This window comes from Cavia porcellus, unplaced genomic scaffold (assembly GCF_034190915.1).
Source record: "Cavia porcellus strain 051 isolate PalLab524CR breed Dunkin Hartley unplaced genomic scaffold, mCavPor4.1 scaffold_17, whole genome shotgun sequence".
Classification (NCBI taxonomy): domain Eukaryota; kingdom Metazoa; phylum Chordata; class Mammalia; order Rodentia; family Caviidae; genus Cavia; species Cavia porcellus.
Window position 1 is genome coordinate 3,153,568 of NW_026947500.1, and position 15,581 is coordinate 3,169,148.

The window sequence follows — 15,581 nt, forward strand, 5'->3', positions numbered from 1 at the left end:
AATGTAACGCACGCATACACAGTAAGGAAGAGGCATGAATGGCTATCGCCGCTGCCACCTCTCTTGCGGCCATGGCTGCCTGTGGTGGTTTCCAACCACGGGAAAAAGATCATTTTTTCCACCAGTGACCACTGTTACTAGCGGAAGGCTTTGCCTCTGTCCATTAGGGCGGTTAAGCCTCAGAAGCCTGACCGCTGGAGAAGCGCTCAAGGCGGGAAGAAGGGCCAGCGGGGGACGCTGAGGAGGAGGGGGCGCAGGGGACCCGGCGGGGGCCGACGGCAGAACAGCGCAGCGCTCTGCTGACTCCTGAGGTCCCCCCAACTCCCTTTCCACACCCCGCTCCGGGCCCGGCCGGCGATTGGCCCGCCGTCCTCGCGGCTGTCGCCGATTGGTGCCGGCCCGCCGGGGCCACCCGGTTTAAAGGGGGGCGGGGGCGGGGGCGCCCAGCAGCCCGGTCCCGGCCGCGCCGTCCTGCCCCGCCGAGCTCCCGCCGCCCGCCGTCCCATCTGGGCTCGCAGCCCCTCGCGGCCTCCAGTGTCCGGCCCCGCGAGGTCCAGGGCAGGCGCTGTCCAGCCCGCGGCTCGGGCACAGCGGCGAGGGGCGAAGCGCGTGGACGTCGGGGTGGCCACCATGGTGGCCACGTGTCTGCAGGTGGTGGGCTTCGTTACGAGCTTCGTGGGCTGGATCGGCATCATCGTCACCACGTCCACCAATGACTGGGTGGTGACCTGCGGCTACACCATCCCCACCTGCCGCAAGCTGGACGAGCTGGGCTCCAAGGGGCTGTGGGCCGACTGCGTCATGGCCACCGGGCTGTACCACTGCAAGCCGCTGGTGGACATCCTCATCCTGCCGGGTAAGACCCCGCTCCCGAGCCGCACTCTCCGCCGAGACCGGGGAGGCGGGATGTTCACGTTCACGGAAACGTTTGGGGCTCTTATTTTACATCTCCAGCCCTGCCGCGTTGTGAACAGTTAGGCAGCCCCAAACTTCTCCCTTTTGGCCTCAGTTTTCTTATTCGGAATTTGGAATAATAATAGCAATTCGTCCAGCGCTGCCGCAGGCGCTGTGAGGATTTAACGAACCGAGACGCAGGCAGCTGTAGGAACTCCTCTCCTGTGCATTCCCACCGTCCCACCTGCCGCCTGCACCGAGGTCCGGGACCAGAACCTCCTCCACCGCCCTGGCCCAGCCCCTCTCGTGGGCGCCCCGCTTCCCCTGAGTGGGCAGATGGAGGGGCATCGGAGAGCCGCACCGGAGCGGTCCACGCGGGCACAGCCGTCCTCGTGGACGCGGGGCCCGGCGGGGTCAGCGCGCTCCCAGCCACCCCAGGTTGCCTCGGGCTGCTCCGCTGAGCAGACTCCAGGCTGGCCTCGCAGTCCCCAGCCTGTCCGGTCTCCTGCATCCCCACCCGTCCCTGCTGTGGGGCCGCGGAGGCGTCCTGCCCTGCTCGGCTTGCTCCAGTGGGGATGAGAAAAGCGGGGCTCCTGGGGCGCAAGGTTGCTGAAATCCTGGGCTCCAGCCGAGTCCCCCGCTGCGGGGAGGGGCCTGGAGGGCAGGACTGACAGCCCCCCAGCGCCGGCCTGGGCTCCATCTTCCTTTGCCTGTGGGAAAATTCTGGGCAACAGTTTCCATTCTGATGTAAACCCCAGCCAGCTGGATGAAGAGGAAGGCTCAGGATTTCTGCTGGGAATCTGCCCTGCCTGGTTGGCTTATGCTCCCTCCAGCCCATGCCCGGTGGCCTTCTGTCCCTCTAGGTTTTCACGATGAAGAGGCCCACCAGCTTCCTTCAGATGGGAAGAAGCCGGCCCCTGAAGCCGCCAGCGTGGGAGGCATTCACTTGGTGCCTTCTGGAAGAGTCTCTTCCAGAGGCTCTGCACCCCTGTTAAGTGCTTCCAAATGCTTCCCAGTTCTATGCCTGGCAATTGGAATCACTCTTCCTTGCTGCGCACAAAACTTGATCTCATCCCTATGACAACTTATTTTTCTTTTTTTAAAAGAATTGTTTCTGGGTTAAATTCTACACCATTTAAAATACCTTGAAGACACAGATGGCGTCCTCTCCTGGTGCCCACACTGCCTCAGGTGCACAGTGGGCACACACAGTACGTCCATCAGGCTGCCTTCTGTTATCCTCTTCTCTGTTTTGAACTCTCACAAGGATGGAAACTGGGCCCCTACATCTGGATCCTACATCTGGATCCAGTTTCAGCTGAAGCTGCCCTTGGGGAGTCTACACCAGACCCCTGAGATGCAGCACTTACAATCCAGGTGACTTAGGATACATTGTTGGCTTCAGTGAACCTCAGCTGTCCTCTTTTAAAAAGTGAAACTGAGCTGAGTGCTGTCTTTCAGGACTGTCCTGGAGATGAAATGAGACAAGAAATGCAAACCTCCTTTCGTGCAGTAGATGCTCCATAAATGGTTTAAAATTAAAGCTGGGCCTGAAATTGGTGGGGAGTTTGAAAGAGACAGACATTTGCTGTCCATTTCTACTGGAGTTAATTTTACTAAGCATTTAGTGCCATGTCATTTGTTTTCAGAGAATATTCCCACAGGACATTTTTGGGGGGAGGAGGCTAATCCTTTCTGCTGACCCTCCCTTAGGCTTTGAGTGGGGGCAGAGTCTGTCCTCCCTGTCCATCTTTCTACTTCCTGATATGACCTTGGCCTCCTAGCATGTGAACAGCCTGTGCCATGAACTTCAGAGCTGAAGGTGCTGGTTGACTGCATCCTTTGTGTCAGCTCTGGCTCTCCTACAAGTTGCCGGAGCAGGGAGGGGTGCGGTCTGAGTCTTCTCCCGTTTCTCTGGTGGGGGTGTCTCCAATACTTGCTTGATTGTCTTTAATTCTGAAGAAACTGATATGAGATATGCAGTGTTAGCAAAAGAGCTTTGTGGAATCTGGATGTTGGCAAAACATACCTTGCTAAGAGACTGTTCAAGTTGGGTCTTGGTGCCCAGCAAAATCTGGCTGGATTTAAAATGAGAGTCCTAGTATGTGAGGCAGAACTAGGGCTACTTTTTTGGCTTCGCTGTTAACTCTGCCTCCCTGAGACCACTGGCTCTAACTCTGCCTGAGCAAAAAAAGGGAGGATAATAAAATACAATTTTTCTTGATAAAGGAGAGTGTTCTGATGAGAAACAATAAATTTAAAAGTGAAACACCAAGTTAAATATATAAAATTCTTCTAGTACTTTGTCAGATGTATTCTGCATGAATATAGTACATAATATAATCTGCTTTTTAATAAAGTAACAGCATTTTATTTAACAGCGTAAACTTTGGATGGCTTTGCTCTACTCTTTTATTATCCAATTCACCTGTTCTTTCATTTGTAATTGCTTGTTTGTATCATCTTTTGTGGGCAAATGAAAACCTAGCAGGTATCTACCTTCCCAGATCTTCAGGGCTGGTGAAGTAACTTTTAGACCATGATGGACAGGAGGAGAAACATGCTGGGCACAGCAGGTGAGGCAGGAGATGGAGCCTTGAGCATCTTTGGGGGCAAGTTTCACGAGAACAGCAGTCTCTGCGGACAACAGAGAGAGGAAGCTAGAGTTTTAATGTACATTTTAGCTGATTTCAAGGCTATGCTTTGCTCATCTCCATGTGAATTAAGCGTACATGGTTCGAGAGAGAAGTCGCAGCTTCGGCAGATACATCTGCAGATAAAAGCACTGTATTGATGCAGTAGTAACACCAACCATGTCAGCTAACCTTGTTCCAATACTCAGCATAGTAACTGTTCTAGGAACTGTGAGAAAGAATGACTTTGCTCTTCAGTAGAATTCTGTCAGACAGATGTGGGTATTATTATTTTTACACCATGGTTGAGTCAAATAAAGTCATGTATAGAGCAAATCAACAGCAGACTGGAACCAGCATACATCATCACCGTTCATTTTCTTTATAGATTTGAATTTTCATTGGAATCTTTTATGAGGTAATATAATGCTATAGGCTCCTAGCTCCTTTAGTCTCGAAGCTCACCAAGTAGCATAAATGTGGGATTGCCATTCCAATTCTCTAGCTCCCCTTTTTGTTGCTGACTTGCTCTGGAGGTGTGCGGTGATTTTGGATGACGTTAAGCACATTTGAGAAGTCTTGGGAAGGAGTGAGAAGAAAAGGCAGTGCTGAATTCCTGGGACAGCACTCAGGACCTGAGAGGGCCCAGGGTCTAACCTGCCCTCTTCTCTTTCTCCTCCCAGGCTATGTGCAGGCTTGCAGGGCCCTAATGATTGCGGCTTCTGTTCTGGGCCTGCCGGCCATCTTGCTGCTGCTGACCGTCCTCCCCTGCATCCGGATGGGCCATGAGCCTGGTGTGGCCAAGTACAGGCGGGCCCAGCTGGCTGGCGTTATGCTCATTCTACTGGGTAAGCATTCTCTGGGGCACCTCCACTCTGAGGGAATCCGATCAGTCTCAAAGCCTAGGGTTGCTGCTTCCTCCAGTTCAAGAGAAACGTGACGGGAAGCCAAGAGAATCCACTGAGCGACACCTGAATCCTCAGGGTTTGTTTATATTTTATGAGAAATTTAAACAAAAGGGTAAGGGATGTCTTGGGGCACACTGAATATGAAAATGAGTTAAGAAAAATAAAGAGAAATTTTTGATGGTAGGAAATATCAGAGAGAGAGAGAGACCAGAAGACAGGAGAATGTTACATGGTGGTCCTCTACCCAGCTCACAGAAGGGATTCCCTTTTTGAACACTTACATCTGGTTTCTACAGAGGAATTTTCTGGGGACTGGGTCTGGGAAATACGTTTCTTTCAAAGCTCCTGAGATGATCCTCAGCACAACCAAGACTGAGAGCCTCTGTTAATCTATAAAGACTAGAGAAAGGGGAGGGCGAGTCAAGGGGTTGAGGCTGGTAGACCAGTAGATGATGACTCACTACTTTTGTCAGGAAGTGTTCATTAAGCATGTGTCCCAGGGACTAGGGATGATAGAGAGAAGCAGCTTCTGCTCTGAGTGGATACAGACATCTTGATAGCTTGTGGCAGGTACATACCTAAAAAGGCTCATAGGCTATGCAGGAAGGCTCCTGATATGACTGGAGGAGTTTCCCAAAATCAAGGAACCTAGTGTCGCATTTTGAGAGTGAAGATGGTCTGGCCATGGATTGGTAAGGGCCAGGCCAAGGAAATGGCATGTGCTTACTCAGTTTTGCTGCTTACACTTGCACACAAAAGCTTGACACAACCAGTGGAGGGTCCTCTTAGCTCTGTTCTCTTTGATGATTTAAGTTCTATTTTTTTCCTTGGATGCTCATTCCATTAACATGTCTAAATTCCTACAGAGGAAATGAATTTTAAGAATAGAAGTTCCTGTTAAAATGCACATATGAGTAAATGAGAAACTGGTTTGGCTGTAGTTTACTTAGAGTTATTTTCTGTTGGGACAAGGAAGTCCCAGCTCTAAACTGGCATACTAGCGCAGGTCCTTGAGGGATGGGGGAAGGTGTCAGGATTCTGTATGTGTGGGTGCCACTTAGTGATGGTCACCTCCCACCGGAGGCTTCTTGCCCTCAGTGATGCCAATGAGGTGAGGAGAGGAAAGAGGGGGGTCTCATTGCTCGTGATTGCAAAGTGTGAGGGTTTGTGAAACTGTGGAGAACTCAGTAGAAGTGTAAATGTGTGTGTGTTCTAACAGAAGTGAAAAAGAAAAACACCGTTATAATTTCCTACAAGAATCTGAGCGTGGAAATTTTGATTCTTGTCACAGTCTGTGTGTGAGTGCATGAGGAGCACGGATCAGCCACTGTGCTCTGCTTTGTAGCGATCCCTTCTCGTTGTGCTTCCCGAGGTTCAGAGATCCAATTCTCTTTCCAGTGGGAAGCTTAGTGCCTCACAGGCAGACTATGCTGTGGGATCCAGATGATTGCTCCTTCTCCTAGGCACTTGCTGCTTGCTCCTTTCCTCACAGTGAGAGAATGTATTCAAACAATGTGAGCAAACCCTGTGGAAAATGGAGGGAGGAAAGCACAGTATACAGAGACAAATTGGCTTTCAAAAGTCTATATAAGGGGCTGGGGATTTAGCTCAGCGGCATAAGCGCCTGCCTTGCAAGCAGGCAGTTGTGAGTTTGATCCCTGGTACCGATACAAACAAACAAACAAAAAACTCTATATAAACTAATTTTCTAGCTTGAATAACCAGAGTTCTGGGGAGTGGGGAGCAACCAGAGGCTTGTTAACTGCATTAATTTTTTTTATCTTTCAAAGATTAGTGCAGAGAGGGCAGTGGGACAAGGGAAGCAAAGGGATGCCAGCTGTCCTTCAGTTCCTATTCGCCTGTCTGGAGATGGCACCGTGGGGAGTTGGGGGACTGAGTGATCCAACCTCCAAGGAGGCTGTACCTTTCCAGCTGCTTAGCACTCGAATGGGCTGAGGGCCACTCACCCACCATTTCCAGCACTGTGTATTGGGGATTGTCCACCTTTTCTGCCCTCCAGCCCAGATTTATTTCTCAGCGGGTCCCTGCTTTCCAGGCGGATGCTGTTCTGATCCAACGAGCTAGCTCTGGAAATGTAAAGCTCATTGTCTCAAGAGTGGCACCTGCTGATCTCCTCTAGGTCTGCTCACCCGGAGCCTTGTTTTCCACCCTTGGCTGAGCAGAGGGAGGAGCAGGAAAGAGTGAAGGGCCTCTTTGTGTAGCTTTGGACTGGTTTCTGTCACACTCTTGGAGAAGCTGGGGCTGGACCTGTGCTGGGTGCTAGGGGTCACCAGATGGTACTCCGGCTGAGGTCTGGTTCCGGACCAAAGGGAATGGAGGGGCCACACTGGGGATCATGCTAGGAAACTGTTAACACAACTAAACTCAGTTCTTCTTCTTTTTTTTTTTTTGTCTTTTTCCTTTTTATCGGTACCGGGGATCGAACTCATGACTGCCTGCCTGCAAGGCAGGTGCTTATGCCACTGAGCTAAATCCCCAGCCCCCTGAACTCAGTTCTTTCTGGTGTTGGGTATCTGCAACTATCTTTCTGAAAGCTTAAAAATCTTGTACCTGTCTTACAACTCTTTCTTCTCAGCAGGCTTAGTTTGAGGATGTGGCGATTTGGTTCCTGCTGTGGGCAGGAGCAGGAGCCTGGTGCCACTGGCTTCTTAACTGGTTGAGCAGTTCCAGGAGCAGCAGACACCTCACATCTGAGCTGGATCTGAGGCAAATTTTATTTATTTGCAGCTTTTCTAGAGGCCCTGTCAAGGCTGGGTTTTATCAGTTGGAATCAGATGCAATTGTACTGAATCTGGAATCTACTGTTTTCTAGCTGTGTGAACTGGGACAGTTATTTAATGTATCTGAGTCTTCCTTTAAAATGGGAAAAACAATGCCCACTTCTCAGGTTGGTAAGAAGTGTGAAATGATATACAAATTACTTAGTGTGGTATCTAGCACATGGTAACTGCTCAGTAAACGATTACTGTTGTTGTCTTAGAGGAAATAGAGAGTTAACCCAGAAGGTAATTGAATCTTCTTCCAATCAAGTCTAATTTTTCGCAGTCATCTCCACACTTGGAAGTGGTGAAGAGAAATAATCTGTTTCTAGAAATACTACCTGTATTCTGGTCTCATGGAAATATTTCCTTTATTGACTGTAAAAACCAGAATATGAGATTAATAATTGGAGATTTTTGCTTATTCTGTTGTGAAAAATCACAGTAACCCACCTTACTGAAAACTGTGAACCTGAGTTCTGTTGTAGTCTAATTGTTACATTGCTGTGAGTTTCATTTGAGTTTTTTTAGGGAACAGGGTAAGGAATAGAAGAAATGCAAATATACTTTGCTTTTTATATGGAATCTTTTTATTGTCTCTTTTTCTTTTTAAAAAATCTGGTACCAATAGCCTTATTTATAGTGGAAAAGTTGTTTAAATTTGGAAATTTCAGGAGAAATTATGGTAGGATAGATTGTGGCAAGCGTGAGACAAATCTTGTCAGACATGCAGGAAAACAGAATCCTTGGGTATGGAATATGTAACGATACTCTTAATCCAAGATGGTTAGGAGAATGGTTAGAAAAACCTTCCTCCAATCTCAGTGACTTTACACCAACAAATTCCTGATCTAAATAATATTTCATGTGGGTAGTGGAAAGGATGTGGCCCTTGAGTATGACTGTGGTTTACAGTGACCTTATCAGTAAATTTAGAGGCACTAACTGCTTCATGTACTCTCCCTAGGTTTAAATTTTGTGCCTAAAAAAAAATAAACAAAGGACTATGACAGTGGCTCCGTAGTATTTTCCTAACATAAGCAAAGCCTTAAGTTTAATCTCTAGTATTGCAACAAACAAACCCAAAAGCTGGAAACTTAAAACCAAAAAACTACTTAAAAAACTATAGGGGGAAAAAAAAGATTCATGGAAAAAATATAAAGGGAAAAATTTTGAAAGTAAGCCAGGAAAATAATGAACCCAAATATTCCACTGCTTTGCTAGTATTATAAATATTAATTTTTCCTAAAAGTTACTAGTATAGGAGGTGCACGTCCCCTGGCAGCCATGTCAGTGTTTACTGAGAAGGACAGATGGGAAGAACAAGAATGGTTACTAACTGTGTCTCCAGCCTTTGGCTTATATTAGACATTTCATTTATTGTCTCCTAAACTTATTTCTTTGTGAGAAGCTAAAATAAATTGCTACGTAGTTCATATGCTATAATAGTACTGGTTGTAGAATATAATGTTCAGTGTCTTGTGAAATGTTAGATGGAGGTGGATTTTAAAAAAGTTTTTATTGTGAAAAGTTTCAAATGTACACAGAAATAGACAGAATGGTTTAATGAATCCCTTTGAACCCAACCTCTCTCTATAATGAGGAACTCATGGATTATTTGTTTACTTCTCCACTTCTTCATTTCTTTCAGGACACAGATCTCAGCATATTAAGGAAAAATTTCCCTTCATTATCACAGAATAGTCACAGTGATTTAAGTAATTTTAATGAAAATATTACCTTGCACTACAGTCACTGCTTTCAAAAGTCCTTTCAGTGCCTAACACTGAACGTGACAAAGGCTGGAAAAGAAGTGTTCACTAGGAGAGGGAAGAGATGTCAGTATCTGAGCTGGGTTTGCCGTGCCTCTTTGTCCTTGGCTATGCCTTATTACCTCTAGAATCAGACACATCCATATCAGTTTTACTCCTAATCACATTTGCTTTTCCTTTCTACAAGTAAAATTTTAATTGCACCTAATTACCACACATATTTATGAAGAAGTATGCATCACATTTATTTAACTCCCTAATATTACCGTGTGTTATTTAATCTCTTAAAAGATTGAAAGCTACATTAAAATTTTATTGCTTTAAAATTGCCATGCCAAGTAATTTCTGCTTGGTTAAGTCAAATCATCATTAATTTTTAACAAGGTGATGTTCTATCAATTAAAGAATACATTATGTTAACATTATTTGAAATTGGTTCCCAAAAGAAGTAATCAATTTTATTCTTTGATGAGCAAGATTCTACTTCTGAAAGGATCAAGCTCAGATGAATCTATTTTTGCCTAGTGACACTATTTTGTTCTTCTCTATTCTTTTATATTCTTACATTCTTTAAGAATATCTATGATTTTGCCTTCTATTTATTTCCTGGAACCAACAGCAGTTTGCTCCCTCCAACTTTGTATCTTTGGAAAGCAAAAGAGACTGAAAAGTCAGCATTAACATTCTTGCCTTGTTTTTAGAGACTTAATTTAAAAGTAAAACCTGATGAAATGAAATGAAAAAGTGAAAAGTCCTTCTGTATTTCTTCAGTTTTCTTTAGCTTGATGGTAACTGACATTTTAGCAAAGCATCTTCTCTATATATCAGAACATTGTAAGATTATTTTTGGTCAACAATTAGAAATAAATCTACCAAGCCCTAAGAAAACCAGACTAGGTGTGGTGGTGCATGCCTTTAACACTGGTGCTCTGGGATTATAAACTGGAGCCAACCTGAATAAGCTGGTGATTTAGCAAACACTTTCTAAAAAACACAAACAGAAGCAGAAAAGAGCTCTATGAATGCAGTTGAGTGCAAATGTCCTGCCTAGGTTTAATTCCTAATACTGTACACACACATGGGCGTGCACACACATATATACACGTGCGCGAGCACCAAATTAATGACAGTTTTATTAATATTTCATAGTCTTTTAGTTAAGCAGTTATTTCATTTACATTTTTAGCTTTATTTACCAAAACATATCCATTTTTCCCCCAAGCCACTGCTGCAATTTAATAAATTCTCTTTTTTTAAAATTCTAACCATTTTCATTTGGAGTTCAATTGAAGGTCGTTGTTTCTAGTGTGCCTCTCATTTCCCTTCATTTCATGTGGTGGCCTGTCATTTCTCAGTGGTTTTGATGTGGTTCATCTCTGAGAGCCACAGGAATTCCACCCAGAGCTCATTTACCTACCAGGAAATGAAGAGCCTGCTGGTACTCATTTGCCGTGTTTTGGGTGGATTATGGGGAGAAGGAGGCGTTTAGTGAGGTAAATTATGAGCTTGTGAGTCAGTTTTGGTATGTATAAAAGGCAAAGTAGAATCAAAATGGAATTATCTCTCGCCTACTTACCCATTCATCTGTCTAGCCTCTGTTGACCCACTTATTTACCCAACCCGAAGAGGTTCATTTTATAATATTTAGATCCCATTCTTGTTTTTCTTTTATTAATAAATTAGTTACAATAGAATCTAATGATATCTCTAAGATACTTAAAATCAACCGATGGTTACTTAAGGAATATCAAGCCTAATTCTTTACCTGTCTAAATAACACCGTATTTTGGTACTTTGCCTAAAAAGTGGGAAAGAATTAGATGAATTTATAGGTAACTTTTTGTTTTATTCTGTAAGATCTAAACCAAATCTTAGTACCAAGAAGCAAAACAAAACAAAACAAAACAAAAAATTACTTATGGGGAAAGACTTATTGGATTGAACCAAATGAGTTGCTTAGGAATTAAATCTTTTTCCTATATAATTTTCATTGCCCTCTGTACACAAACCTGAGGTTTGGAAGCCCTTGCTAGACTGGGGTCTCTGGGTGTGTGGGGATTGTGTATTGCTCTGGGGAATCTACAGCAGTTCTCTCAGGCTGAAACACTCAGGAAGAGAATTTCTGTCTCCTGGTCTCATAGAGAAAAAACTTTTCTCTATACTTGGCTAGATGAAATTCTCCAAGAGTGTTTAATTTGAAATCTGTAGCTAGAGGAAGAGAAAGAAAAGGACTTTCCTATGCGGAGGTTTTCAAAGCCTTGAGGCAGAAAGGGAAAACTCAAACACTGGTCTTCTTGAATGTTCTTCGCAGAAAAAACACATCTTATCATCTAAAAAGCATTATGGAAGTGGATGTGATTTTATCTACTGTGATTTTATGCTAAAGGAGGCTATTAGCATGTATCATTTTAGCCTCTTAGATAATCTGTATAAATTCAATGCAAACTTAATTGTGTAGATTAGTTCACAATTAATGGGGTGAATTTAGGCTGGCAGAAAACCCACCTGGACTGGCCCGGTGGCACATGCGTGTAATCCTAGCATTCTGGAGATAAGCTAGTAAGAGTCCCATGAGTTTGAGGTCAGCTTGTCAGTTTAAGGTCAGTTCAGGTTTACAAACCAAGACACTGTCTCAAAAAAACCAAAAACCAAAAACCAAGATCAGCTAAACTACAAACCAAAAAACCAAAAAAAAAAAAAATCAAAAAACAAAGTAAGTCAATCTGGGCAACTCAAACCTCCTCTCTTCCTTTTAACTTACACGTGGGGCTACGGATTTTTAGGAGAGGAATCCTGGTGATTTATGTGTATCTATACTTAGTTTGTGGGAGTGAGTTTATTCTGTTGCCACCAAAAACCTTGTCATAAACTACTTAAGTACAATGAGGAAACTTTATTTTCTTCAGTTTAGAATGAATGTACTGGCTGTTATATTTAAGTGATTACGTTGAAGAAAAATTATATTTCTTCTCTTTGGGCATAAAAGTTGAGTTAGAAAAATCACTCAGAATGAATGAAAATCAGGAAGAAAAGCTTGCTGGGTTGAAAGTAAAAAGGGTACTCACAGTAGCAAGTGTAGACCGAGAACAACACTCTGTGTTGAGTTTGTTGATGGCTTTTACAGTTAGCAAATGCAACCTCCTTATTGTTAGTTTCCCGTTTGCCAAATTTGATGTGTCACCTCAACTTGCAATTTTAACTAAAATCTCTGTCCTGCTTGTCATGAGAAATTAGATGACACCAAAGGAAGTCACTGAGTTGGCTTTGTTGGAAGCTGTGTTGTCTCAGTAGCCCTAGCCACCTGTGGCCATTAGGATGAAAATTAGCTAAAATTCCAAATTCAGTTTTCAGTCCCATGAGCCTCTTTGCAGCCGGTCAATGGCTCCATGTAGCTGTAGCTACCAGATTGGTAATTCTGGTCTAAATACTTCTAAACGGAATCTTTATAAGCTCTTGCTTGCTTTTATCATTTTTCTTAGGAGGAAAAGAACTGAGATAGAAGCTGTTTCTTAATCTATAAACTCTAAACCAAACCTGATTAGATTGATTGATGCGAGAGCATAAATAAAGCTCTAACATTATGACTTACTTTAACAAATAGCATGAAATCTGTGAATAAGTGAGTTCTTTTAGATTTCTTCATTTGTGTGTTGGGATTTTGTGTTCGTGGATAGCAAAACAATAACTCAAACCATTAGCTGATACTCCACTTATATCTGGCAGGCAATATTTACTACAGCAAGAGAATTACATAACTTCTTTAGGTCATTGTAACAGAATTGACCAAATGGACGAGGTGGAGTGGAGAGCTGTGATAGATGCCATCTTGCTTCCCATCTCTGGGTGGCTGAGTTATTTGAGTGTATGCTACACACACGATATGACTGATACTGAGCTAAACACGAATGCTGAGGTATAAATAAGACATGACCCCCATCTTCAAGGAACTCAGAGCCTTGCTACATAAAGAGATAATTATAATGTGACCAAGACAATGAAAGAAACATAGAATTGTAACTCTACATGTAAAGGCACGATATATAAGTAAAAACAAACTTTTTGGTCTTAAATGATTTACTTCTTGGTTTTTACATGACAGTTCTTTCCTTAGCCACCTGTTGTAAGAAGTCAGTTGGGCACAGGCTGTTAGTTTATTCTGTGGCTGCAAACTTTCAGGTTTCAGTTGCCGTGTTGCTGATGAAATTCTCTAGTTCTCTGGGAGCTGGCTGGAAGTGTGGGTCTGGGAACTGGGCGCCCATTGCACCGGGCGTGGGGTGTGGGCCGTGGGACGGGCATGCCGCTGTCACACCTCTCTCTGTCTCCCCAGCTCTCTGCGCCATGGTGGCCACCATCTGGTTCCCCGTGTGCGCTCACCGCGAGACCACCATTGTGAGCTTTGGCTACTCCCTGTACGCGGGCTGGATCGGCGCTGTGCTGTGCCTGGTGGGCGGCTGTGTCATTGTCTGCTGTGCTGGAGACGCCCAGGCCTTTGGTGAAAACCGTTTCTACTACTCTTCGGGCTCCAGCTCGCCAACTCATGCCAAGAGTGCCCACGTATAAGCCAGCTGCCAGGCTGCCCGTGGGGTGCTGCAGGTGCTGGGCCCCGGGCCCCAGGTTTGCTTGACGCAGTGGGAGCGGGGAGCCCACTTCTCTGCCAGGCACCAAAGCCAAAGTCTAGAAAGCAGCCCACCTGGCGTTTAGTAGTTTTAACACCTCTCTGCCCCACTGCCTTCTGGTTCCCTTAAAAGATAATGCCCATGTAGTTTTCTCATGGCAATACCCACTATTAGCTTTTTTTCTTGGGATTCCTTTGCTGTTTGTTTAAAAAATGCAATTTTGTTTCTCTCTACATCTTAAATGTTTCACAAACATTGCTGAGTTGGGTTTGGGTGGGGCAGAGAAATAAAAGACACTTTTCAAACTGTTACAGATGACAATAGCAGTGTCATACAGATGCCTCTGTGTCCGCCTCCCCTCAGTTCCAAGGCCGCTTACTCAGAGGAGATACTGGAAGACAGATTGGGGATGTGGGTGGGGAGGGGAGCTGCGGGACTTCTCCTCGCCGGAGAGTTTCCCTTTTCTAAGTTGAGGGCAAGGGGCAGGGTATTTTTCAGTTTATGATTTTACATTTATCTGTACATAATTTTTCAAGATTGATCATTTTTATAACCATGGTTTTCCTGAAATTTTCCATTCATTGGTATGAAGGAAATGAACCAAACAGACTTTAATTATGCAATAAATAACAGTAAAAGTGAGTGTAACTTTAACTGATGTCCACAAAACAGTTTTGATTTCCCGATCTGTATGATGTAGTCCTGCATATGCTTTGAATTAACACGGTTTTAGCCCCCCCTTCTCTCTCCATTTTTATTCTGGCACCCATCTTGCAGTGATGTGGGTTAACATAAACTGTACTGTTGGATCTGGCTTTACGGGTGTGAACACTGATGGTATATCAGTATCTGAGACCCCAGACTCTCCAAACATTGATGGTGCATTTTGTTCATTAAGAGAAATCTGTGCAATAAATAACAAACTGTCTGCAAACCTGGTTTTCAATTTTTTGTTGTATGCAGAGGGATCATCCACTGATCTAAAAACATCTCAGTCATCTCTACTGGTAATTTTAAGGGAACGCAATCAGTGAGGTAGGAGCAGGCATTCTGCGTTGTCTTGAGTAATTGAAAGCTTTTATTTTAGTCACTGTATTTGTTGGTAATGTATGGTCATGAAAATGTACAATAAATGTTCTGTAGGTTAATCAAGTGAAGTGATTTGATGGCCTCAAGTCACAGGTAAGTGCAGCAGAGTCCAAGTTCCAAACATTACACAAACTCATTTAGTTATACTGAATATTTAGTAAAGAAATTAGCTGAGTATAAAGAGATAAATAAACCCATTACTGAATCTTTAGTTGCAGTGGTTAGACGTACAGTATTTTGTTCAGACAGAAACAGATAGATATTTACAAATTTAGTACAAAGACACACCCAGTTGACTTTTATTTGTTTTCTAGTCCAGATATTGTCATGTTATGGGCCCGCTCAGAGAAAACAGATCACAGTCTATTTTGGCAGGCTTTTTCCAAATAAAATACTAATTTCATCTGTTGATTGTACAATGACTGGCTAACATTCCTCTTGGGAAATATCTACTTGGGAGTTATCCTTTATTGATTTATTTTTGTACAGAAATTTGTGTACATTAGGATATTATTACCAGGTAGAAAGTATTTTTAAATGAGCTATCAGAAAGGACAATGCTTGTGTTGACAAAAGTATTTGCTTAGTTATGACACAATTTGCGTAAGAGTCTGAGTCATGTAATTCCAGTGGAAGACCCTCCCCACCTCGTTCAGACTTGTTAGTGTAAGATGATTATGGACATGGAGGGGGCCGAGGGCACATCAAGGGAACAGACAGGCAAGGCTTTGGGTCTTCTGATTCCTACTTTCAGGACTGACTAGAAGCATCACCAGGTCCTGTACCATAGTTCCCTGAAGGACTTGCTGTTTTTGCTCACTCCAGTCCTTGCCTGAGGCTTCTGCTTGCTTCCTCAGAAAGGGAGAAGACTGCCTGAGCCTCACTGTCC

At 44.1% G+C, this 15,581-nt stretch overlaps 1 protein-coding gene across 1 annotated transcript; it reads left to right on the plus strand.

Moving 5' to 3' along the window:
• The first annotated feature begins 436 nt into the window (after window positions 1–436).
• Cldn11 (claudin 11) lies at window positions 437–14,537 on the plus strand. Its single transcript, XM_003463530.5, has 3 exons — window positions 437–856; window positions 4,211–4,375; window positions 13,315–14,537. Exons 1-3 carry the CDS (start codon window positions 631–633, stop codon window positions 13,545–13,547), a joined length of 624 nt encoding a protein of 207 aa, XP_003463578.1. The 5' UTR covers window positions 437–630; the 3' UTR covers window positions 13,548–14,537.
• Window positions 14,538–15,581: the final 1,044 nt, after the last annotated feature.